Below are 25,548 nucleotides of genomic sequence, written 5' to 3' on the forward strand. Positions count from 1 at the left end.
ACGATCCCCCTGCCTCATTTCCATGTCCAGAGTTGACCTTTCTTTAAAAGGCCAGGTTTTACATTTCCATCCATATGTGAAAGAGGAGCACATGTAAAAGAGGCCACACACATTCATCATCTCCTGCCTCTCAGAGAGTCACATAATCAATCAAAAAGTCAGAGGGCTTAATGGGAAAACTGGGCAAATCCCATTACTGGAGTTTTTAAGATCAATGGTATCCTTTCACATCAAGATTCAAGGTAAAATCGATAGCATTTGTCTCATAAATGTACCATCTACTATACGTTATCAGGTGCCATGATCAGTGTAGGAGAAACACAAGAATGAACACTGATGAGTCACAACTTTAAAAGCACCATAAGCTCCATGGAGCACGAACACGGGATCTCTGGAGGTGTCCTGTGGTGTCTAATTGGAAGCAGATCCTCATTTCTTGTGGGTTGCAGGGTGGAGCATTGATCAGATTTGTTGTGGTGGCTCCCAAAGATGCTCAATCAGACTGGGATCTTATGCTCTTTGTCAAGTTCCTTGATGCAATTTTTTTCAATGTGGCAAGGCCAATAGTCCTGCTGGGGAAAAGCTGCAGCCATCTGGCAATGCCATTGCCATGGAGGGAGTGTGTTTGTCTGCAACAGGTGTGTAATACAAGCTAAACGACTAAAGATTTCATAGCAGAACATTGCATTGCAACAAGATGATTGATATATTGTTCAATGTACCTAACAGTGGTTTGAATGTTGTGGCTCAGCAGTGTATTTTAAGTTAGTGTACCTTCCATGGACTTTTTTGTTTGTTGACTTTTGTTTTTGTCTTAAAATCTCAAGAAAAGATGAAACCCAACCATGTATGTTCATTTATTTGCAATATGTTTTAACTTTAATAACTGAAACAGCAAAAATGATCTCCTAAAAGAGCTTTGCACTGCAGGTTTCAGCAAATATTACTGAAACATGAATAATTTGTGCATATTTTTAGCCACAGTGCTGGTATGCTAGCAAATATTGACAACTGCAGAGGATCAATCAAAATAAACTACTGTGCCTGTGTTCATAATGAATGCACATGCCAACCAGTTTACCAGCATGACTCAGTGCCTGTGGTACAGAGGAATTACTTGTATAATGCTGGGGCTGCATGGGCAGTGCTTGTTAGTAGGAGCGGCAGGAAACAGCATCGGTGTAATGATATGTAAATTTTGCAGGGCAGGGTTCTACTTCTTGCTGCTCGGATAAAAAAAAAAAAAAAAAACTTTAAATTTACATGATTACTTGCTGACCTGTTTTGCAACCTGCATAAAACTGTTTCTGCAACACACACGAGGACGCACTAAAAATCCTGTACGTGCTGCGCATACAGGAATATGTTCTTTTACTACACGCTCCCAAACGGAAACTCGTATACAACGCCTACACCTTAACCTTGAGTCATGCTTGACAAAGTTGAAGGAAGCTGAGCGTACACAGACCCAGGATGGAGGCAGAGGAAATCACAGCGGAATTTAAATGGCAGAAAGCTACAAGCAGGAACCTTAATCCCCGAAAGTCAACTAAGCATACGCAAACCAGACGACTGAACGGCTAACAAGCAAGAAGCCTCCAGAGCTGCCAAGGATGGAGTGTGTCCAGATGGTGGGGTTGGGAGGACGACTCTGACCCCCATCATTCTCACCCATAGATCAAGCAGTGAAGAAAGACAGCCTCACCTCTCTCTTTACCAATTTACTGTGACCCTGAGACAGCGGTGCTGTTATGATGTGATTACTGTCTCCATTAGCATAATTTAATATAATCACACTTTGCTTCTGACTGAGAGTAACCATGGTAACCACATTTGACAGACAGCAGTGAGTCTTTTGTGAACCGTAACATGCTGGAATTGTTTCTTATCACAACTGTGTGCAAACAACTTAAATCTAAACCAGAACTGCAGAAGGTTTACCTTGATCAGCAGTCGGATGGTTCCTGAGGCCTTGTGGGAAATGTAGTACCAGAAGGAGAGCTTGCAGATGGCACTCGACTCTTTCCAAACAGAGCTCCTAATATGAGCTTTATCGCCTTTCAGTCCCACCGGTGTAGCTTCCAGATAGAGAAAATGACCTGAAGGGAGAGAAAAGAAGTGAAGCAATGAAGGAGGAGGGCAGCGAGCAGAAAGGAATTGATAAGTATCTCTGTACTGGCAGCCACTGACAAATCACAGCAAGGTCACGGAAATTGTGTTGGGGGAATGAGGGCCAGGAGTCACGAAGTAATCTCTGACACAATGTTTAATGTCTCACTGCCTTTTGACACAGGGGACCACTCAAAGTTTCTCAGTTAAATCAAATTCTCACAGAAGGGAGAAAAGCTCAAAAAAACGGGGCTGACTACAAAACAAAAGGAGAACTTCTGTCATGGGTCAGCAAATACATACAATAACACTCTAAAGCTCTCTAAGACTTCTAATCTGTAATATTTCAGCTTTATCAGTCTGACTGCATTCTGTGATTCAGACAAAGGTCAATTTCATTCACATATATCCACAACAATGACGGAGACAGCTGGAACATGAACACAAAATTTGTCTTTCACTTGTGATTGGACAGCACGCCAAGTAATTTGCAATACATAATGATGCACTAATAACCAAAAGATTAAATCTAAACTCAGAGCCAGCTTATCAGAATGTCCAAATTACAGCTTGTCCATGTGTGATGATAATCTCACTACTACTTTATGAACAGTAAAGCGAAAATTTCCCAACAGCTGTGATGGAGGTTGCTATGTAACAAATGATTTAACTGCATCTTCATGATTTGCTGTTAGAACAAGTGCTAATTATAAGTAAATGATGATTTTACAAGTGCAGTTATTCCACCTGTGTAAATGCACACAACTGTTTTGCTTTCAACACGCTCACACAAGATGTTTGCTGCAGCAGGTATTTAATAAACTCAGAGGAAAAACTGCTACAAGCCGCTGGAATCGACAAACCAAATTTCAGCCCCTGTTAATGTCTCTTTGGGGGAAGAAACCCCAGGTTCCATTAATTATTGGTAACTCTCATTAATCTAACCTGCTAGCATCTGTTTTTATTGCAGCAAAGATTTATTGCTATGGGCGTCTCAGTTTGTAGCTTAATAGATGTGAAACCGTGGAGCAAAGTGATTGCCTTTCCCAAATTGCTTCACACAACTCAGCATACCATTATACCTATTCAATAATATGACAGCATGCAGTTCAAACTTGTGTTGTGCTGGAAATGGTACAGAGATGTCACTACAACCAGCTGAGTAAAATTATCAACCATGATGTTTTCAGACATGAAGCCAGCATGTTTAGTTGCTATTAAATTAATGGAAAGCAGTGGATGTCTGAAAGAGGATTAAATCAACAATATCTTAACATCTTAGAGAGCCTTCCTCACAGTTTGTTGCTTTTTATCCAGTGCTGAATATTATAAACCAAACAAATTTAAAGTTAGGTTTCACTTTTTTAGAGTTTAATGTTTACATTATTTATAGTCTACATTTTTCAGCAATATTCATTCGGACTGAATATTTACATTCAGTCCACCTTCCTGGATTGGAATTTCCTTTTTTTTTTAGAAATGATGCAGCTTTCCCACAGCTGCTTCCAGACTAGATTAATTTACTACTCATGAAACCGGGTAGCTCTGTACAATGCAGTATGATGTATTTGTCACTGCAGTTGGCACAAATGACAAACATGTAAACAAGACATGGTCACTTTTTTGTTGATAACAAGTCAGAGTTTTGTAGGGAAGCAAGAGAAAAAGCAGCCCCACCAAGACGCTTTTCTTCTTCCAGGTAATAAACTTCTTGTGTCCTGCTGTTGCGTCTTGCACACCATGATATCATTATTGACTGACTCCTTCATTAAACACTGTATGTCTAATTGCTGTTGTACTTTTCTTTGAATAAATGTAGCTACTTAAGCAACATCTGCTGTTATATTAACCTACAGCATCGAGAAAGGTTCCTCAAATAAACCAGGACTGAAATCTTTTGGGTTCATTGTATGTACTTAAATGGAGCAGCTTCTTAGGAGCTCTTTGTGTGCATATGTGTTGATTTATTTATGTGTATTGCTTCTTAGCATGCACATTGTATAATGGAATTTCAACGCTGCATCAATCACCTGAATTCTCACCTGCTGCACATTCACATACTGAGAAGTAGACTATTGATTTTCTCTCTAAGGTGGGTAAAACATGAATTAAACATGGAGGAGAGCTACTGCGGCAGTTTGGATTTAACAGGTGAAAATTTTTAAATCAGTTCATTTTCATTCTGTTTGATTTCATACAATACAGAAGTGCTCAATTACACAATGCAAATTCAAAGGGATGGACTAGATCAATAAGGACCTACCTTTTTAATCAGAAACTGAGAATAAAAAAGAAAAATCTAAATTTGAAAATCAGTACACCAGGAAGACCAACAAACACAAACCGTTTTCATCCATCAGCGTGTGATCATATGGAGGTCGTATGCTCTGGACAGATCCAGTCCCCAGCGTCCAGTCAAAAATATCAGCCAGCGAGCTCTTCCAGCCACAGCGACCGTCCTCAAAGGAGCAGGAAGTCCCACAATCCTTTTCATCGGTGCCATCACCACAGTCATCTGTGAAGTCACAAATCTGCCCTGGAGCGAAACACCTGCCACTCTCACAAGGCAGGAGGTCTGAAGGACAAGACCCTGGAAAAAAAACACATACATAATACTATTTATTGTATATGTTCTTATATGTACAGTATTAGATTAGCCATGGAGGACAATGAAGGCTGACATAGTACTGAGGTCTAATGCACACCGTGACAGTGGTGTATGTAAAACAGAAAAACCATGGAGTCAGAGGTCAAGACAGTGAGGAAGGACATAAATGACACATTATCCTGTTAAAGAATACTGATGCTTTAGGAAATATGCTTATTAAATTTCTTGTCAAGTGTAAGTTTAAAAGATGTACTGCCATGTCTGTATCACAGACTGTATGACTTGCATACAAACAGTCGGAAGCCAATTAGCTTAGCTTAGCAACAAGACGGGAAACACAAAGGCAGGGCTCAGCCAGATTAGATGTTTGTGCCTAAGATATACGATAGAACTCATAAAAATTATAAAAATTGGAAGAGCAAGATTCAGGAAATTTTTGCTCCTGACTATGAAATAGTCAAGCAGAAAAAACAGTATTTTTTTACATGTGGTTTGAATGAATTATTAATCCTTGAACTTCATAATCCCCCAGCAGGTTTGAAAAGGATGTTATCTTCAGGGAAAAAAAAAAAAAACAAACCACCAGATATTCAATTTTCCCACCATTCTTTAACTAATCAAACAAGATGTGCCATTATGTTGCAAAACTGAATAAAATCTAAGATTAGAATTATAATATTTTATCCTCAAAAATACCAGATTCTGTGAAAAATGTATAATTTTGCACTTCTTAGTGCAATGCAGAAGCCAGTAGTGATTCAGCTACAAGATGGGGTTCTACAAGTCTGTTTCCTCCTTAAATGTATGTTATGTCTCCTTTGTTTAACTCATACAAAAGCAAAAAGGTGTAAGAACATGATTTCAGGAAGTTACTGCTTTCAGTCAAGAAATAATCGACAACATAAAACTGCAACTTGGCATTTTTGTTTGTTTTTCTATGTTCTTTAAACAACCGCGATGTAATATGTTAACTCATTAGGTTTAGGGGTGGTGCTTTGGGTATTTTCTAACACATCTCATCAAGGTTTTCAGCCTTTTTCTAGTTTCCAGTGCTAACAGGTGGCTAGCTATAGCTTCATTTGGAGCTTACAAGAAGTTAATGTTTGTATTTTGCTATTTCCTTTCCTGCAAAAACATCTAGTATGTGCTTCACTGGCTTGAGCAGCAGCACCCCAAGAGTTGAGTATTAACTTCAGAGCATAAGAAGTCAACTGGAGAGTGGGGGGACCATCTGCATGTGGCATCGGGGTCTCTTTAAGAGGCTTAGCAAGACAAAGGAGCATGGAGCTGTAAGCCCAAATCACTGTATCATTGGGTGGTGGAGCTGGAGGGGCGAGGAATCTGCTTCTTTTGGAGCCAGGCATTCCAGTGGGGTGAGTGCTAAAGGGATATGAGGCATGATGAAGAGGGGTGGTCCCTGTAATTAAAGGAGAGAAAGGGGTATAAGTCTTTTCTAATCCTTTGTTCCTCTTCAGATGCACAGGACCAGAAGCAATGTGCCCCAGCAAAGGCACATAGGAAGCCAGGAAGCCACAGATACCGACGGTGAAGCCAGGCTCCCTCGCTGCATGTGCATTCATTATAAAGACATTTTTGAGGCTCATACCATACCGCCACTCCCACAGCAGTCGCAGTCTCTGTTTACCTGCCACTAATTTGTCCTCATTAATTCCAGTGCATGTCTTGTTACATGGATACCTTCAGGGCTTACATTGTTGTGAGCAGTGTGATCTTCTCACCGGGGACCCACAGTCCTCACATACAGTATGCAAGTCAGACACCTTGGGTGACATACTGCCCCCTGGTGCAAAAATGTCAACGTTTAAAAAAAAAAAAAAAACATACAAAAGTACAGTGTGAATCTAATATCTCAATCTGACAGATGCAATGAAGCCACCCAGTGATGTCAGTGAAACAGTACAAACACCACCCATAATGTCGAACAGCAGATCACCACCAAACCATGTAATTGAACATTGTGAGTTTTGCTACAACAGAAGTTATGCAGAACTGTTTATTAGACTACATCAGCATGTACAGGTGTTCCTCATAATGTGGCCACTAAGCATAGGTGACTTTACTTGTAAATATTCTTCATACTTGATGGGACCTATAAAAAAGAGCCACACTAAAACATGTTTAGAAAAAATTATGACTGTTTTGTTCTCATGTGCTGTGTTACTAAGGGATTCACAAACTTGTTTTGCTGGTGAAGCTCAGCTTAATGACCTTCATGATTCTCTTGCAGCAGATGTAATAAACATTTTCAGCTGTTTAATTAGGTAGAGATTCCTGCTGCCTGCTTTAAAAAATCACGGCCGTGACTCAGGCAGAGAATGAGAAGATATTAAATTGGAGGAGCTGTTCAATTCTGATTTGCCTGCATGCTAAATCTACAGTTAAGCATTTGCTGAATTGCCTCTTATTGTTGAATGTGGCTAGCATAACACAGATGCACACAAACATGCATACGTACATATAAATACACAGTACATGCACGCATACAAATCCCTGAATTGTGAGTGTATGATGACAGTGATATTGACATTTTTTGCATGTTTTGTTAACAGTTTCATGCTAATGTTGAGATAAATGCTGAGCCAGAGAAAGAAAACATGAGTACTGAGGGTAAATGTCGTCTGTCTTTCTGTTCCATCATGTAATGTTGTGGTATTATATAGACTGGAGCTGAGAAAGAAAAAATCTCCTGAGGGGCTGCGGTATGTCATTACAGTTCCTGCTGTCCGTGCTCTCATCAGTATTACTGTACGTCCTCTGCAGCTGCTGAGACACACTGAGAGCAGGTTTCTCCTTCATCCACAACTCTTCTCCCTCTTGGCTCCTTAATGGCAGGCTGAACTTCACTTCACTGTCAGGGCAGAGCTGTTTGCTCCTTGACTTAACCTTCAAGAAATGCCTCACATCCCTCCATCCTCTACTATCACTTTGCCTCCTGTTTTGAACCTGTGTTTTGTTTTGTTTTTTGCTCTGCCTTTACTTGTTCACAAAATAATCCTGTCATGTTTTGAGAAAGAAAAAAAACCCCACATCTTCTGCCCTTTTCACCCACACTATAGTTTCTAGTCTGGCATTTCTTCACCTACAATTCTGCATGTAAATACTTCTAGCAGCTACTTTCAGCTCCTATGCTTGAACACCCATGAAATATAAAATTATATAAACATATATAAATGTGTAAATATGTATAAACCCTCAGCCATAACATCAAGACTACTGTCAGCTTAAAATGCAGAGCTCCTGTATCCACAACCCAACATGTCAGAGCTAGCTGAAAATGTATCAAAAATAAATTATTTTTTAGCATTAAACCTAAAGGGGAAACTTCACTCAAATCACAAAAGGAACTATATATTTCTTCTCTTTGCTCACACAGTGTCTAGACATGCAGTATTGAAATGTATTTACACAGGGTCTTAAAATGTTGGCATTTGAGGTTTTTGTGCTTCTGTGAATCCACATCTTGTTCCAGCAACTAATGATGTGGTTGCTATCCTCAAGACAGAAATAATATTTTGGGATCTTGAAGAATATAACATCAGTGAAGGCATCAAGCAGAGCAGCAGGCTAAGATGACAAACTATGGTTCAGATGCTCATTGGAATTAAAAGCATTAACATGGAGGCATAATTAGTCACAGATCTGTGCTACTGAGACCACTCTGCTTCCACACTAGTGACTGAATAATAATCCTGCACTGCTAGAATCAAACTATTCACTGTAAGGAATAAAGCAGACAAATGTAAAGAGACTGAATCAGTGAGATAAATAAGAAAAAAAGACCTGCACATCACACTACAGCCAAAGAGGAGCCTTTTCCAGGTCAAACTGACAGCAGGCTTCACAGTTTCATCCTTTTTTGGTGCACAGACAATCCAGAAATTCTCTCCTCTCCCGAATACCCAATACAAGGGCAAGGCAATGCATTTAATAGGCCAATTATAGCCACAGTGACAATGGCAATAAATCAGCTCTTGTTGTTTTCTCTCGCCTTTTCAAGGGTTCCCTCATAAAAAATGTAAGGGATGCAGAGCAACTTCTAATGGCCGAACAGTTCCCAAGTCTGAGATACAGACAATGATGGGTTCACTTCAGTCGATGCTTAGACATCGTGTCAAGCAAATGAGTGTTTCTCTTCAGCAGTTAAGTGGAAATATTCATCATTTTAGCTTCATGTCAGAAAAAACATATTTCATCTTTAATGTAAATATAACTCCAGTTTAAACAGGATGGTAGTGATTGTTTGCTCATATTTGTGCAGATTTTAGCATAAAAACACAACATAATTCAGTGTACATTTCATAAAAACTAGTGCCGCTTGGAAAAATGAAGATTAAGGCTCAAAAACCCAAATACACAACGCTCTGCAGTGTTACACACGTGGACAAAATTGTTGGTACCCCTCAGTTAAAGAAGGAAAAACCCACAATTCTCACTGAAATCACTTGAAACTCACAAAAGTAACAATAAATAAAAATTTATTGAAAATTAAATAATCAAAATCAGCCATCACTTTTGAATTGTTGATTAACATAATTATTTAAAAAAACAAACTAATGAAACAGGCCTGGACAAAAATGATGGTACCTCTATAAAAGATTGAAAACTATTTGACCAGAGTGACATGATTAACTCAGGTGTGTCATTTAATTGACATCACAGGTGTTTCCAAACTCATAATCAGTCAGTCTGCCTATTTAAAGGGAGACAAGTAGTCACCCTGCTGTTTGGTGAAAAGGTGTGTACCACACTGAACATGGACAACAGAAAGCGAAGGAGAGAATTGTCCCAGGACATCCGAAAAAAATTTATAGACAAACATCTTAAAGGTAAAAGCTATAAGACCATCTCTAAACAGCTTGAAGTTCCTGTGACAACAGTGGCTCATATTATTCAGAAGTTCAAGACCCACGGGACAGTAGCCAACCTCCCTGGACGTGGCCGCAAGAGGAAAATTGATGACAAATTGAAGAGACGGATCATTGGAATTGTATCCAAAGAGCCCAGAGCAACCTCCAAAGAAATTAAAGGTGAACTCCAAGGCCAAGGTACATCAGTGTCAGATCGCACCATTCGTCGTTGTTTGAGCCAAAGTGGACTTCATGGGAGACGACCAAGGAGGACACCACTGCTGAAAAAAACTCATAAAAAAGCCAGACTGGAATTTGCAAAAATGCATGTTGACAAGCCACAAAGCTTCTGGGAGAATGTCCTTTGGACAGATGAGACCAAACTGGAGCTTTTTGGTAAGGCACATCAACTCTATGTTCATAGACTCAAAAACCAAGCATACGAAGAAAAGAACACTGTCCCTACGGTGAAACATGGAGGAGGCTAAGTAATGTTTTGGGGCTGCTTTGCTGCATCTGGCACAGGGTGTCTTGAAAGTGTGCAAGGTACGATGAAATCTGAAGACTATCAAGGCATTCTGGAGAGAAATGTGCTGCCTTGTGTCAGAAAGCTTGGTCTCAGTCGCAGGTCATGGGTCTTCCAACAGGACAACGATCCAAAACACACAGCCAAAAACACCCAAGAATGGCTGAGAGAAAAGCGTTGGACTATTCTAAAGTGGCCTTCTATGAGCCCAGATCTGAATCCCATTGAACATATGTGGAAGGAGCTGAAACATGCCATTTGGAGAAGACACCCATCAAACCTGAGACAACTGGAGCTGTTTGCTCATGAGGAGTGGGCCAAAATACCTGTTGACAGCTGCAGAACGCTCATTGACAAATACAGAAATCGTTTAATTGCAGTGATTGCCTCAAAAGGTTGTGCAACAAAATATTAAGTTATGGGTACCATCATTTTTGTCCAGCCCTATTTCATTAGTTTGTTTTTTAAAATAATTATGTTAATCAACAATTCAAAAGTGATGGCTGAGTTTGATTATTTAATTTTCAATAAATTTTTATTTATTGTTACTTTTGTGAGTTTCAAATGATTTCAGTGAGAATTGTGGGTTTTTCCTTCTTTAACTGAGGGGTACCAACAATTTTGTCCACGTGTGTAGTACATGTTTGCTGGGAGACAACCAGCAGTCGTGATACACAACCTCAGTTTTCAGAGGATATGACACATGTTTGGTGTTATGTCCCTAGACAAGTGGAGCATTAGTTTTTCATTGTCATTAGATATATTACATCAATTTCTGAAACTGCCAATTTTCACCTTCCAAATGAAGGTGATATTGAAATATCCCAGAAGCCATTAATTCTCTGATTGCCCATATAAGAAAGCTATCATGGTGCAAATCATCAAAACTGCAATTATCTACATCTTCGTGGTGTAATATCTTTCCCAAATCTGGAAAATAATGTAATTTGGCCCTGGGGCTCTGCAGCTACGTTCTTCTCACACTGACAGTCATTTTAAAACGTTGTGATAAAATTGTCATACGAGAAAACAGTCCTCAAGGGAAACTGTTATGCAGCTATTTACTGAAAGTAAGAAAAGGACTACAGTCTACACTCCTCCTGCCCCAGCGGAATTAAAAAGCCATTATTAAATGGCCAGGCCTTTCAGAAGCAATAATAAAAACCAATATGTTCCAGCTACACCCTGGCCTTCATCTGAGCATAAAGGCTTTGGCAGAAATATCCTGGCAATTCATCGCAGGCCCAGTTCGAGCAGGCAAGGATTTTTACTATGATTCTTGTTTGCCAAGGACCCTGCCTTGTTGAATCTTTGTCTTGCTGAATTTGCCACTGTGAGATTTAGCTAGTGAGTTTATATCATGCTGAAGCCGTTTAAGGCTTACCACTGTTATATAGTACCACTACACACATTCAGTGTCTCTGTTACAGGCCAGTATTAACAATAGATGTTTTATTTGGCTTATGGAATTAACGATGGCTCAGATCCATGTGGAGTCTCAGTAACTCGTGACAGTGAACCAACACGAACAAAAGCAGGGCCTCCTCTGACACATCAAAACGCTTGCTGTGAAAGAGGTCTCTGCTTTCTGACCCAGACCAAGTTCTCTGCAAAGAAAAGGAAACACGCCTGCCAGGGGAGTGACAAATGAAAGAAAACTTGGGAGACCAGTTCAAAAGGAGAGTCTCCTTTTTATAGATGAAGTAGGGTTATGTAAGGCAGTTCCTACACTAAGTCTAGAGTCAGCTCTGCTCTGCTTTAAGCTTAATGCTAGCGGTAAGCAGGTCTATGTTAACCACATTCATCATCTTAGTTTAGCATGTACTTACTGTAAAGCACTAAACACAAAGACTAAGTGAGATGAGGCTGATGAGAATATTATGTCATAATTAGTAGTTGACAAATCTACATTTTTGTATGATTATGGTGATTGATGAAAAGCTGGATCATCCCCAAAGTTAGTATAATTCATAAATGTGTAAATCAAATTCTGCCTCAATCCTAATTGTACCTTTTCTCCTGGATAAGTGAAATCTTTGTTCTTGCGAGTGGTGAACCAAAGACAATCCAATTCATCTCCTAGTGATCATGTTTATCAATATGAAATTGAATCGATCAAGTTCTAGAATAGTTATTCTAAAATTTCTGTGGTTCACCAACCAACCCACCCCCAAACAGCCATTGCAATCACGAGTGAGGCTTCTAGCATGGCTAAAAGCGGAGGATACTTTATGAAAGAAAGGTAATAACATTATTATGAATAAATACATTTACAGTATATATAACATAACTTATCTAAACCCTATCAAATATGTCCAAAGAGAAAAGTTCCATGAAAAAAAGGTAGGATGAAAAGTAACACTGAAACAAACAGCAAACAACCAAACGTGCTACACATAAATGAAACAAAAAATGACTAGTAATAGAATAGTTGTGCATAAATTTCCATCAAAGTGGTGTACCAACCAACCAACCAACCAACAGACAGTCATTGACATCCCTAGCCTTTAGCATATACTAAACATAACTTATGCAAGCCCTCTGTAATAACTCCAAGTAAAAAGCTAAATGATGAAAAATGAGCAGGGGTCATTGAGTGAAATTAACAGAAACAAAACCAAAACCCATAAATGAGCTAAGCATAAAGTAAACAAAAGCAAACTTTGTACCTGCAGGAGGCGGAGGAGTGTTGTCCGTTAATGCATCAGAGGAAGCCAGAAGGCACCCTGGAGAGAAGATGATGTCATCCAGGCAGATGTCACGCTTCGGATTTCGGCCCACCTTGCCCTCGAACTCGACCTGGAAGTCTCTGGAGCTGCTCAGCGGGATCTCTCTCATCTGCCAGTAGCTGCCCTGATCTCCCGTCAGGTTCAGCAGGAGACGAAGACGTCCTTCGGTTTTGCTGAACACGCTAAGGGTCCCGATGCCGTCTCCAGACATGTGGAAGTAGAAACGCATCTGATCAAAGGAAAAAAATTTAAAAATTCATCAAAAATCTGACACACTGAGTGATTTAATACTTCTCACTATATTACAACAGTTGTGCAATATTAATTAAAATGCTGGAAAATTACCATGCATATATAATTACTAACTCCTGACTGTAATGAAGATGGGATTGAAAATTTAATATTTACATTTCTTTTTCTAAACAAAGTGTTTTGGGATCATGCCACTTTCTTTTTCATTATGTTTTTGCTGTTTTCCTTTTCCCTTATTGCCATTAATTATGATATATTACAGCGAGCAAGAAAGCACATGGGCAAACCAAGGTAACATAAAGAATGGTAAGTTTTAATCCACTCAGGCAGTCACAAAATCAATGCAGTTTTACTTTCAATCCTTGTCTTTATCGAAGCATGGAGAAATCGTGTTTCTCCATAGCGCAGCACTGAGGCAGTGATATGTTTTATGAGATTCCTTTCCAAACAGAGGTATGAGCTACAGCCGCAGAGTTACTCCCTCCCTCTCAGGAAAGACAGCGGCCGTCCTTCCTCTCCTTCTCACTTCCCTCCCTTCAGTTTAATTGGTGCCTTTTTGCGGACTGCGTGATTGATTGGCAGGTCAGCAGCGGGATAAGACAGACACAACACTCAGAGCAAACTGGGCAGTCAATCAAGAAATCATTCCCAGTGGAGCATCAGGCTGACAGTTGGGAGGACACAAACACACACCACCACCGATCGTACAAGCACACACACTCAGCTTCTAATTGCCCATTTAGCTACATCAGATTTCAGCTGTAACTCAAAGTACAAGAAGGCTGTATGACAAAAAACTAAAAATATACAATAAAAACTACATTTTCTTACTGAGATTTACATGAGAAGACTGACAATACTCATGTCTGCATACTACAAATAAAGCTAAGGTCAGCAGCTGGTTAGCTTAGCATTTAAGACTAGAAATTAGCAGAGATGTTAGCCTGCTAGGTTTCCTTGTTTAACTCTCCGAAATTCAACCAGTTTCTGGGGACATTTTTGCTCACATTTTTCACTGCAATATGAAGTCCTGAACCCTTGTAGAAACAGTCCATTATAATGTTGTTAAAATAATGCTACACTGAGACCGATGGAAACAACAACAGCTGATGTGTCAATGACCTTGTGAAGTTTATTTTAGCATTTGTAAGGGAGGTCAGAGGAGCACTAATGTTTTAAAGTTTTGTGTGTCTATTCTGTTTACTTTTGGCCACATAATGTGTGCAGAGCATTGCATAAACATGACATGACATGTTTCTGGGGGACAATGGATATGAAACTGCCCTTATTTCTGAGCATATTCTCAGCAATGTATTACCAGTTTGACAAATTATGCAACAATAACTTTGTCTGTAGGCATGTCTAATTGTGAAGTAATTATTTCCATTGTTCCTCAGAGCCTTGATTAAATAAATGCTCCTTAATGTATGATGCAAAATTTGCAAAAAGCTGCCTAACTTCGGCCTCGACCTTGACCTGACCTTGCACTGTGAACTCCTGCTGCTCAGTAAGGGTCCTTCGATGCGGGCAGTGTCGCCGACTGCCTGCGGGAAAGAGCTCTCCAGGTAGAGGTAATGTCCAGAGGGGTTTCTCAGAGTGTGGTCACTTGATGGCCCACTTCCAACTGTCAGAGTGCCGCCAACTTTGATCCGCCAATCAAAGTCATCTTGTCGGCACTGGCGCCAGGAACAGAGGTCAAACTCAAAACTGCAGCGTCCGCTAAAGCCCTCTGAAAGACAGCAATAAAAAAGAAAAAAATCAATCCAGGACATCCAATTATCTGCAAATTAATCTTCTGCCAGCAGCCATCAGTCAGACATCAGAAGAGGCCTCACTGCAGATGTAGGGGTCCTCGTCCGAGTCGTCCTCGCAGTGGTTGATGAAGTCACACAGGTTGTCTTGAGGGATGCAGTGTCCATTTGCGCAGCTGTACTGCTCAGGTGTGCACGGCTGGTCTGGAGGAAGAGGAGGGGAGCAATCCAGGAAGCTGACGTCATCGATCACCACATCACCCATGTAGCTGATGCCCCGCTTTGTCCTGAACACCACCTAAGAAAGGACAACAAACCTGGAATCAAGCATCTTTTCGGACTGTTGTGTGAACATAATCCTGTTTTCAGGAGTCAGAGTTGATGCTTAATGCTATTACACAGTCCACAAAACAAAACAGCTGCTGTCCTAATGAGTCACGTTATTGTGTATGCTGTGGCAGTCAGCTGACGAAAAGCTCAGAGAGAATAGGAAAAGGGCACTTGTAGTGGCAAAGATTTGCTGTGAAAAGGCCCTTCAGCATTGATCTGACTCTGGGGTCTGACAGAGGTTGATGCGTATCAGCGAAATGTACAGATGTCTTTGTATTTAGTCGAATGGGTGACTTCTCCTGTGCAACCAAGCTGAGACTGTTTGTGGTCACACTCACCTGGGATAACCTCGGCAGACAGACACCTTGGCAAACACCCAGCAAACTCTGACTGTCACGTTCGCAACTTCAGACTCATTAGACTCAATTAGGCTCAATCAGTTCATCATTGATCATCAGGTAAGCAAGTCCGATTCAGCCTGCTGCAGCTGAAATTAGCCCAATCACACCGATGCACATAGAGGCTGTCCTCAGAGAACTAGCACAGTGGAATATATATGTTGTGTTAAAGAGGCTCTTTGCTATAAAATATGAAGCCTAAATCCAGAAAAAGTGGCCAATTTGTTAACTCTAATGCCTGGAAGGCTGAAGTGGAATTTTGCTGTTAGAAGGTCAGTTTACTCATGATGGGAAGCGAACATGAGACTTCAGCTGTCTGAGTCAGTAAGAAATTATTTTACTATGTTGCTATCCTTCACTCCTACTACTATTCAAGAAAAACAACCTGAGGGAATTTGCTTTAAAAAAAAAACTGTCACAAGATTTCCACTTTTTCTGTTTTGTCTCACTTCTATTGATAAAGCTTCTTATTCATTTTACTATAAATATGGGTACGGGTTGGTAACTGAGAATTCTGTCCCCATTATTTCCAATCAAATTTGAATAAGAGATCATCCTTATAAACAGTACTGACAGGAAGAATGATTCAGAAAGATCTGACATAATGTCCCAAGCTTTACATACTCACACAATCACTAAACATATCTTTCATTTAGACATTTATGTAGCAGAGAAGGTTATAATTCAATTAAGTTGTCTGCGTTAAGACCAGGCATTTTATTTATAACAAATCGATATTTTTGTCTGTATCCATAATGTATAGACTTACTCGCAATGGAGCAAGCAGCTTATGCACTTCAACACATCATATTTAACAAGTATGGACACATGGCAGCATATGTAAATGGTAACAGAAAGAACTAAGATAATAAACATGCAATATATGAGTTGATGTCTAAATAAATCTCTGGTGATGGTGTTTTGTATAAAATGTTCCAATGGTAAGAAAGGACTACAACAAGAGTCAGCAGTGCAGATGTTTCGAAACACTAATATCACCCAATTCTAGAGCACGACAGACATCCGATGCAGCATTACTGAATACAAAAAATATCTATTTAATCTAGGTATGAAACCCAATTAAAAGTATTTCAAGGCAAAACAAAATAAAAGACAGACCTGGAAGTTGTTCGATAAGCCCAAAAACACTTCTCCTCGTCTCCATTTGTTGCCTTGGTTACCAGTCTGAGACCAAACCCCATGAGTGACGTTTCTGTGCTTCAGCAGCACCTGCAGATATTACAGAAACAACAGACATGAATAGTTCTCTACCTCAACCCTGATGAGACCCTTTACATGGAAATGAGTTCTATTATCCCACTGAGTATGACTTCTCCTTTTACCTGCAGAGATCCCACAGTGAATCCGCTCATGTGGTACCAGAAGACCAGGGTGCACTGTGGCCCAGTGGAGGAGATGACAGGCGTCTGGAGGTCAGCGGTTTGACCGTAGCCACCATTTGAGCTGTCTGCATACATATACCAACCCGCAGGGCTGTTTCTATCAGAGGAACATCAAGAAATACAGAACAGCATCTCAAGATTTTAGAGTAAACAGAGCCTATGCATGTCTAACTGTGTCTTTAGCTTGACCGTGTTGTACATATATAGGAAGGGATGGGGATTGCTTTAATGGAGGGCCACCTTTTTCTACTTACATTAAAGTGCTATACATGAGTGCTGTGCAAGACTTTGGTTAATCATTTATGTTATGCCTTTTTCATTAACATCAATAGAAAATATTCTAAATTGAATCATTAAAATGGAAATGTAATATTAACAAGTGTGGTAACTTATTTTCAAGCTATGAATCTTGTGACCACTGACCTATAACGTCTTTGTATACACTTTTAAATGTCCTTTTATTGTGACTTATTAACCTTTAATTGTGACCTATTGTTCTTTTATTGCAACCTATTGTCCTATGTTTTATTGTATGTTTCACTGTTATGTTTTCTTTGTGTTCTTTTTGAAATGTGCTTTTATTGTGACTTATTGTCCTATGTATCACTGCTGTCTTTTTTCTTTTTACCTAGGGGCTGCGGATGTAAATTAGCATTGTTGCTATAATCTGGCATATTTACGTTCATTGCTATAGAAATAGGGGTTAATTCATGTGCAATGTCTCTACCAAATAAAGAAAGAAAGAAATATATGAAAGCTGAATATTCTAAAGTTTTAGCTTCTCAGCTATAAGCATTTACTTTCCTCCTTATGTCATATATTTTATATATAATAACAAGCCTAAAATAGTCAAGTTTTTCACAGACTATGGCTAAAAAACAGAACGCATAAAACTATATATACACATTTTATATTTATTCAGTATTCTTTATGCTTTATGGAACAAAAACAATTAACAAAATAAACCAAAGTATAACCAAGGCTAAAATTATTAGTTGCATTTCTAATGACAACAGTTAGCTTAGCATCATTTGCTACATGTTCATCTTTGTTCTCTTACTTACAGGCCAAAAACTTAAAATGAAGCTGTCCATTAGCTTCAGTCAGATAAGCCATGCTGCCTTCACTGGTCTCATCTGTATTGCCAGGTTCATGCTTTGCTTCAACCTTTTACTGCTTCACTTCATCAAATTCCCATAAGAGTTGTGGCTTTGCTTTGGTTAAATAAAAAGCAGCTTCTCCTCTCTTTCACTCATTGCTTATCGATCGAAAGTCATTTAGAGAGCTGCTGTAGTAGTGAGGAAGAGACTTTCAGACAGACGGAGAGGTTGTGTAATCCTGGCTGAGAAAAGAAATTACCGAAATGTTGTGGTCAAAGTGCACTGCCACAGTCTGCTCTCTGCACTCACTCAGTAAAAGACAGATAAGAACAATCAAGCTATGATCTGCTTCAGATGGGACCCACACACACTGAGTCATATATAGTATATGTTTTCCTTTACATTCTCGAGCAAAAAGCATCAATTCATTTCAATAGGGGTGAATTTTCCTTGGAGTTTCCTTGAAATAAGTGAACAGAAATTCTTTGTCTTTTTTCATTCGCTGTAATTTAGTTTGAAATGTAAGGACCAAGGAAGAGTTGCTCTTTTTTGAGTTCATTCTGTTTAGTTAAGTAAGTGAAAATTAATAAAAATGAATTATTAATTAGTGTGCTGCATATTGTCCTGATTAACTTTTTAATTGAGAAAGAATTATACAATTTCCCAGTGCTCAAATTTACATCTTGAAATTAGACTAAAATACAAAGATTTGAGATTTATTTTGATTAAATTTTGAGAAGTTTAGAAGCCGGAATCCATGACTACTAGGATTTTGTTTTTGTTGGGGGAAAAAAAGACTACGTAATTGATCATTTGTCTAACTATTTCAGGTTTACAAATATTACTCTAGCACAAACTATGGTGCTGGCACTCACAGGGTGTGGTCATAAATAGGCCGGTGGTACTGCTCTCCATCATGAATGCTCTCTCCTTGGTCAGGTGACCAGCGAAATGCATGGGGATGGGCCAAAGAGGAGCTGACAATCGTCCAACCACAAGTGTCACCGTCTTCAAAATTGCACCTTTCCTTCACTGGAGAAAGAGGAAGGCACATAAAGAAACAGGGGCAGGGCAAAAGAAAAGAATCACAATAAAACACAAGAAAAAGGAAGGAGAATAAAACATAGCAACACCAGAGAGGAAATGTGAAAAGAATGATATGGCATAACAAAGGCCTTATAAATGTTTTACCGCAGTTTATTTCATCTGATCCATCAGAGCAATCATGTCTGAAGTCACACACTTGACTCAGGGGAACACACTCCTCAAGTGTCCCACACACAAACTGTCCTTCAGGGCAGCTATGGGGTGTAACGGTGGGTGCTGGGGTGGTCACTGCAGGGGCTGTGGTATTCAGCTTGGGGAGCTCTCCTAGAACAAGGGGTAATAGAATTAAAAAACACAAACAAATTAACAGTGGAAACAACATTGCCCTAAAAGTTCACCTTCAGAGTGTAATCATTTACCTTCATATGGCTCACAGTTCAAGAAGGAAAGATCATCGATGGCAATGTCTCCATTAAAATCATCTCCAACTGTACCTTCAATTAAAATCTGGCGACAGGTAAAGAAGTAAACACACAATAAATTCATTTGAGAAATAAGTCAAGATTTAGTTGCACCAACTGCTTGTAAATCTATTACATATAATCATTGCTAAGTTTATGCATGGAGTCCTTCCTGAGATCTCAATGGTATTAACATCAAACTATTAAGTTTGCCGCTATATCCAGAAATTTATTGATTTAGGTAAACATTTAAAAGTGAATTTAAGATTTTAGTAGTTGGTAAATTGCTCTGTTAATAAAATGTTAAATTAGATACTCTGACAAAATTCCATCATACCTTTTGAGCTGTTTTCAGTCTAAATAGATCATATATAAGCATGCTAACATTTGCTCTGAATTGGTTTAGCTAGCAGTTAGCTAGCTGCAATGGTGGAAGTAATAAAGATGAGAAATCAAGACCCTGGACTTTACTCGAGCAAAAATTCATCAGTGTAAAATTTAGAAAATACTAGAAGTAGCATCTTGTTTGATTTGTTTATAGTCTAAACAGGTTATATTTTAGCAGGCTCACATTTGCTTTGTCAGTTGTTTAATTAGCAATTAGCTAAGCATTAAAATATATTTAAATGAACATGTTTTTTATTTGCTTTCACTAAAAACATGTTTTATATTAGCATACTAATGTTTGCTTTGACAAGTGACTCAATTAACAGTGAGCTGTACTGTTCTGTAAACAGAAATTTGCTAGCTGCAATGGAGAAATAATAAAGAAAAAATATGTATAAAGACTCTACTATAAGACTACATGACATTCAAAAATTATATACAATAAAAAGCCTAAAAAATATGAGCATGACTGTAAATTGTACCTTGACTTGCTTGGTCAGTTGGCTATGTTAGCATTTAGCTAGCTTGTGAAAACAATAAAAAAAATTTAGCCACTTTGAAATCATATACATTTTCACAGGGGTTCATGAAGGTCAGAGGAAAGTAAAAACTGGCCTTAAATTTGCTAGGCGGTCAAAAAACATGAAAAATTGGGCCCAAAATGAATGCAGTTAAATACCAGTAAGTTACTGTGACTGTTAACACACAGAGCTAACATGTTAGCACTAGCAAACTGTGTTTTCTTTCTGACTAGATCAATGCAGATTTAATATATCACTAAATATCAGAAATATGGAAGAATTCAGCTAGTTATTCTGGAAGCATGCCCATATATCGTTTTCTGAGATATTACAATTAATCATTTTCAAAATGGCAGTCAAATTCAAATATACCTCAATGTGTTGTTGTTTTTTGTCTAACACAATTAAAGTATTCATTTTTGCTGCACTGGTCAAGTTAAATCTCAGTGCATTTTCAGTATTACTATGGTGATGCAACTGACAAAGTTGATGTTTGACCAATAGATGTTGTCATTTCCTGGCCATGCGCCCACTTAGTCTGAATTTAATTCATCAGTGCCACTTTTTTTTCACTTCAACCCTTCTGCAGTCAATTAATTTGCCAAACAGAGCTGCTGTTTTCAATGGCGCAGCAGAGGAAAAGTCTTTAAGTGCCTGTCAAGTTATACTCACTCATGAGTAATGACAACAGAACATCCATCTTGAGGGATCGATGTTGAGCAGTGAAGCTATTAAACAGATCTTCATCATGCAATGCTGGAGTGCACTCTTAAATACAGACTCTTTGCTTCACTAGCTCTTCACTGTTGCCTGCTGAGGAACTGTGTTTACCTGGAGCTCATGTCTGCAGGTCTGTCTTTAAACACACTGCTGGGACTGAATGCAAATGATGCACAGTGGAATGTGAGTTCATTTTATAGTGCTTAAACTAAGATTTGCACTTTAACCAATATGCAAAACTAATAGTTACATTTCCCCTTGCACTGTGTATAAGTAGAGCATTTAGATATTTACGATAGGATAGGGCAGGATAGCATAAGGTGATGCCGATTTAACCATCATATCCAGGGACAAGACATAAACCAGAGTATTAATGTGGAAGCAAACCTAATAAGCAGAAGCCTAAAACATTTAATTCCCTCTTTGGTATCAGTTTTTGGAGCGTTATATCTTTCCTTACCTGGAAAGGCCGAGCACTGCTGAGGTAGAGAGTCTTGCGGTGCCATAGGTTTCCTTGGTCTCCATATCGTACCCACAGCATATGACCACGGCCCGTAGCATAGGTCCTCATGTACACTGCCAAACAGAACACATGTGACCCGAACATGTGGTAATGGAAGCGGAAAACGCAGTGGTGTCGGGACTTGGACAGGTCCTTCCCACGCTGGTGGGTGGGTTGGAAGACTCGGCTCAGCAACACAGCTGTGTCTCTAAACTCCTGGGGCACAGAGGACTCGATGTAGAGGTAGTGGCCATAAGTGGTGCCCCGTGTGTGGTCCTTCCAAGGGCCTGTATTGAAGGTTGGAGTCGGGCCTTGGATGCGGGTCCAGTCAAACATATCTAATCCACTCTGATCTTGTGTCCAGCTGCACAGTCCATATTCAAAGTTACACTGCAGCTCTGGAGCTATGAGACATGAAAGCCAATTTTAACTACAGCCAGAAATAAAATACAAAACAGCTACAGTATAATAGAACAAAAAGAAGACAAGTAACCACAACACCTAAGATAAGTTTCTAGATATTTCTACTTACTAGTACTTTACACCTCTATTCTAGTCTAAAGTTGTTTAACATCCATAATGGCAAGTTATTTTCCAGATTAAAAGTAAAAATTAAATGGTGATCTTTTAAAATATTATCCATCCATCCATTCTCTATACACCGCTTTATTCTCACTAGGGTCGCGGAGGGTGCTGGAGTCTATCCCAGCTGACTCAGGCGAAGGCAGGGGACACCCTGGACAGGTCGCCAGTCTGTCGCAGGGCTACATATACAGACAAATAATCACACTCACATTCACACCTATAGGCAATTTAGAGTAATTTTGGACTGTGGGAGGAAGCCAGAGTGCCCGGAGAAAACCCACGCATGCACAGGGAGAACATGCAAACTCCATGCAGAAAGATCGCAGGCTCAGGCCGGGATTTGAACCGGGGATCTTCTTGCTGCAAGGCAAAAGTGCTAACCACTACCCCACTGTGCAGCCCTTTTAAAATATTATGAAGCTATAAAATATAGAACAGCAAATTTTGCTCCATCTTCCCCAGCAACAACAGTAAAATACTACTTAGACATCTATAGCAATAATATAACACTCAGAGGGGCCATTTAACGGCATTGTAAATTACTTACACCAATCTCTACTGATTTAGCATAAACAGCATAACTTTGTCAAACTCAGAAAGGTACTAAAATCAATACATCAGACCCAGAGAAGTCATCTTTTAACTTCATGCAGTCTTCTTCCTTGTCAACTGCTGGTGCCTACATTACCCACAGTGTAGTTCGACCACCAACAGCTCCTTTTAAGATTCTGCTGTGTTAAGCTAGGAGCAGCTAATATAGCCTCAAGCTACTAGCCTCAAGCAGAGTTACAGCTCCTTGTGGAGCCACAAAAGGCTTTACAGAATTTTTTTCACATTTGTTGTAATACTACCAAACACGGCACACTGACTTTGATGTGGGAAATCAGTGGAGAGTCCCTTAATGTAAAGGATTCTAATACAGTCTCCCTTCATGAATATTTCCCAAAAAAAAGCCTGAAAAATGAATACAAATTTGTGTAGGTAAAGTTTTTTTGTTTGTTTTCTCCCTACCTCTCTTAATAATTTTATTTAACTTATGATCTTTTGGAATGGAGCAGCCGCAACCCTTGGTTGTAAATTATAATAAAGTAAATAAACAAGCAACATCTTTAGCCAGCTGCAAATGGAAATGCTACACACACAGTGCTCAGTATTATATTAAACTAAAATGCATGATAACCCTAAGTGCTTCAGTAAAGGCAGCTGGGTGTTTTTTTTTTTTTTGTTCTTATCAGTTCTGAGTGGGGAGCCCCAGGAAACAATTTTCACCAATAAATCACTTGGCTAAGGGCCCATTAATGGTCACATGCCTCAAGATGTGATTGATTGTAAAACTGCAAGGAAATGGGTCTCAGAACTATGTTATAAGTATTTTGTAAGTGGCGTTCTAGACCCCTCCTCCGTTTAGACTAAGCTCTTTCATCTAGGAATCAGGTTTTCTTGAGGAGTTCCTCGAGGAACTTTTAACAGCTCACTTCAGAGGACATGTTGCTATTACACAAGTTTGTTCCTCAAAAATAGTTTTTAAAACACATACAAAGGAAGTTATTTGAGGTTCTAGTTTTGTTTTTGTCTGTTTCAGTGACAATATTACTGGATGTTTGTGTGATTTATTTTTGTATATTTGTATTATTATTGGTGGTAGTAGTTCACATTGGAACCCCAAATGCCACAAAGCATCCTGAGGCACCACTTTAAACTTAAAAGGTCCCTACACAGTGGCAGTAGTAAGGAAACCCATAAGATTCCTCAATTCTCTTTCATATCTAAGAGTGTAGGCGAGGTCTTGGGTCATAAATGGGCCATGAGCTACGTGATTTGGAGGTGAGAATAAAGACCTGAGACTCGACATTGGTCTTTGAAGAAGAGTGTTGAATCGAAGGTCAGACACCTTCAGAAAACAAAAAAGAATTCTAGTTGAGCTCTGCTGAAGCTCTTAGTGTTACCATACCATGGATGACTAACATGCGGATAGAATAAGGTAATATTTCTATGTTGGACACAATTTATGAGTACTTAAACTTTTGTTCCTTTTAGCATACTTGGCATATAATTCTTCCGTTTCATTTAGTACTTTTAATTAGTTAAAGGATCTTTTTCCAGCACACAATATTAGAGATACTCACAACATTCCTCCTCATCTGATCCATCCCCACAATCATCCACAAGATCACAGAGCTGCAGATGCTCTACACATGCTTTAGTGTGCACACAATGGAAATGTGTGTGATGAGGACACTCTGCCACCGCTGGAGGCATCGAACAGTTCTTGAAGGTGATGTCATCCAAAGCGGAGATGCCATCAAATATGCCGAGGCTGATTTTAGCCACAGCAATCTGAAACGGTTGGGTGATACGTCCCAGCTGTACGGTGACCTGGTTCCAGTGGGTTCCTTGGTCATAAAGTGTTCTCCATAAGACAGTGTTGTTTTGAACTCCATTGATTCGAAGGCACATGTCAGCAGCCCCCACAGATATACCCGAGTTATAATGCCTGAGGGGGTAAGAAAGAGATGAAAGCTATCATTTTACTGATAATAATTTCCAGCAAAGTAATGTGTGCATTCTGTGGTGTAATAATGATTTTCTCATTCCAGATACTCTAAATCACAGATTCCTCTTATGATAATGCGTAATGCTTCCTGGACGTAACACACGATGGCTTTTGCTAACTCTGTTAATAACATAAAATTTATAAACCTCCTGCACTCTCCTGCCAGGAGAATCCCAATCACCCAGTAAGAAATTCTAATCTGTCATTTGACATAAACTTTAAGGGGCCACAAAACTGTCAGAATATGACAGATTCATATGCGGATCATCTCATTGTGTGTTACTGTGAGATAAGGGAGATGCAAAGCGAGCAGCGCTGAGACAGGTGAAATGATGGATGGAGGAAAGAGAGGAAGATCAAAAGACACACAGAGAGACTGGAAATGGTCCAAAAGTATGGGTGAATCTATACATGGAATAATGCTGCTTATGAGAACAAATCCTGCGGAACAACTTTGTCAGTCTGCAAAAGAAATGAAAGTTGGTAGAGAGAAGCAGGCTGTAGTGTGACTCTCACCAGAAGGTCATGGTGCAGCCGGAGGCCGACTGCTGGAACCAGGGACTTCGGAGAACCGCTCGTGGATACAGACTGCTGCTGTTCTTCAGTATAAACATGAAATGACCTGCAGTGAGTGAGATGTTAATTAATATTCAAACCATATTCAGCATCTGCTTCATCTCATTTTTGCAAACAAGTT

The 25,548-nt window shown here is 39.4% G+C and overlaps 1 protein-coding gene across 1 annotated transcript in view; it reads right to left on the bottom strand.

Annotated features, from left to right (window-relative positions):
* malrd1 (MAM and LDL receptor class A domain containing 1) overlaps positions 1-25,548 on the bottom strand; it is a 70,318-nt gene that overhangs the window by 24,370 nt on the left and 20,400 nt on the right. The window contains exons 8-20 of the mRNA XM_051940462.1: positions 25,368-25,473; positions 24,424-24,791; positions 21,671-22,116; positions 19,541-19,628; positions 19,266-19,445; positions 18,950-19,106; positions 16,915-17,071; positions 16,691-16,801; positions 14,928-15,141; positions 14,574-14,821; positions 12,781-13,069; positions 4,454-4,699; positions 1,942-2,099 (exon numbers count right to left, since the gene is read on the bottom strand). Coding sequence (XP_051796422.1) covers positions 1,942-2,099; positions 4,454-4,699; positions 12,781-13,069; positions 14,574-14,821; positions 14,928-15,141; positions 16,691-16,801; positions 16,915-17,071; positions 18,950-19,106; positions 19,266-19,445; positions 19,541-19,628; positions 21,671-22,116; positions 24,424-24,791; positions 25,368-25,473 — 2,768 coding nt within the window. The remainder of the gene's footprint in view (positions 1-1,941; positions 2,100-4,453; positions 4,700-12,780; positions 13,070-14,573; positions 14,822-14,927; positions 15,142-16,690; positions 16,802-16,914; positions 17,072-18,949; positions 19,107-19,265; positions 19,446-19,540; positions 19,629-21,670; positions 22,117-24,423; positions 24,792-25,367; positions 25,474-25,548) is intronic.

This window comes from Acanthochromis polyacanthus, chromosome 20, assembly GCF_021347895.1.
Source record: "Acanthochromis polyacanthus isolate Apoly-LR-REF ecotype Palm Island chromosome 20, KAUST_Apoly_ChrSc, whole genome shotgun sequence".
Lineage (NCBI taxonomy): Eukaryota > Metazoa > Chordata > Actinopteri > Pomacentridae > Acanthochromis > Acanthochromis polyacanthus.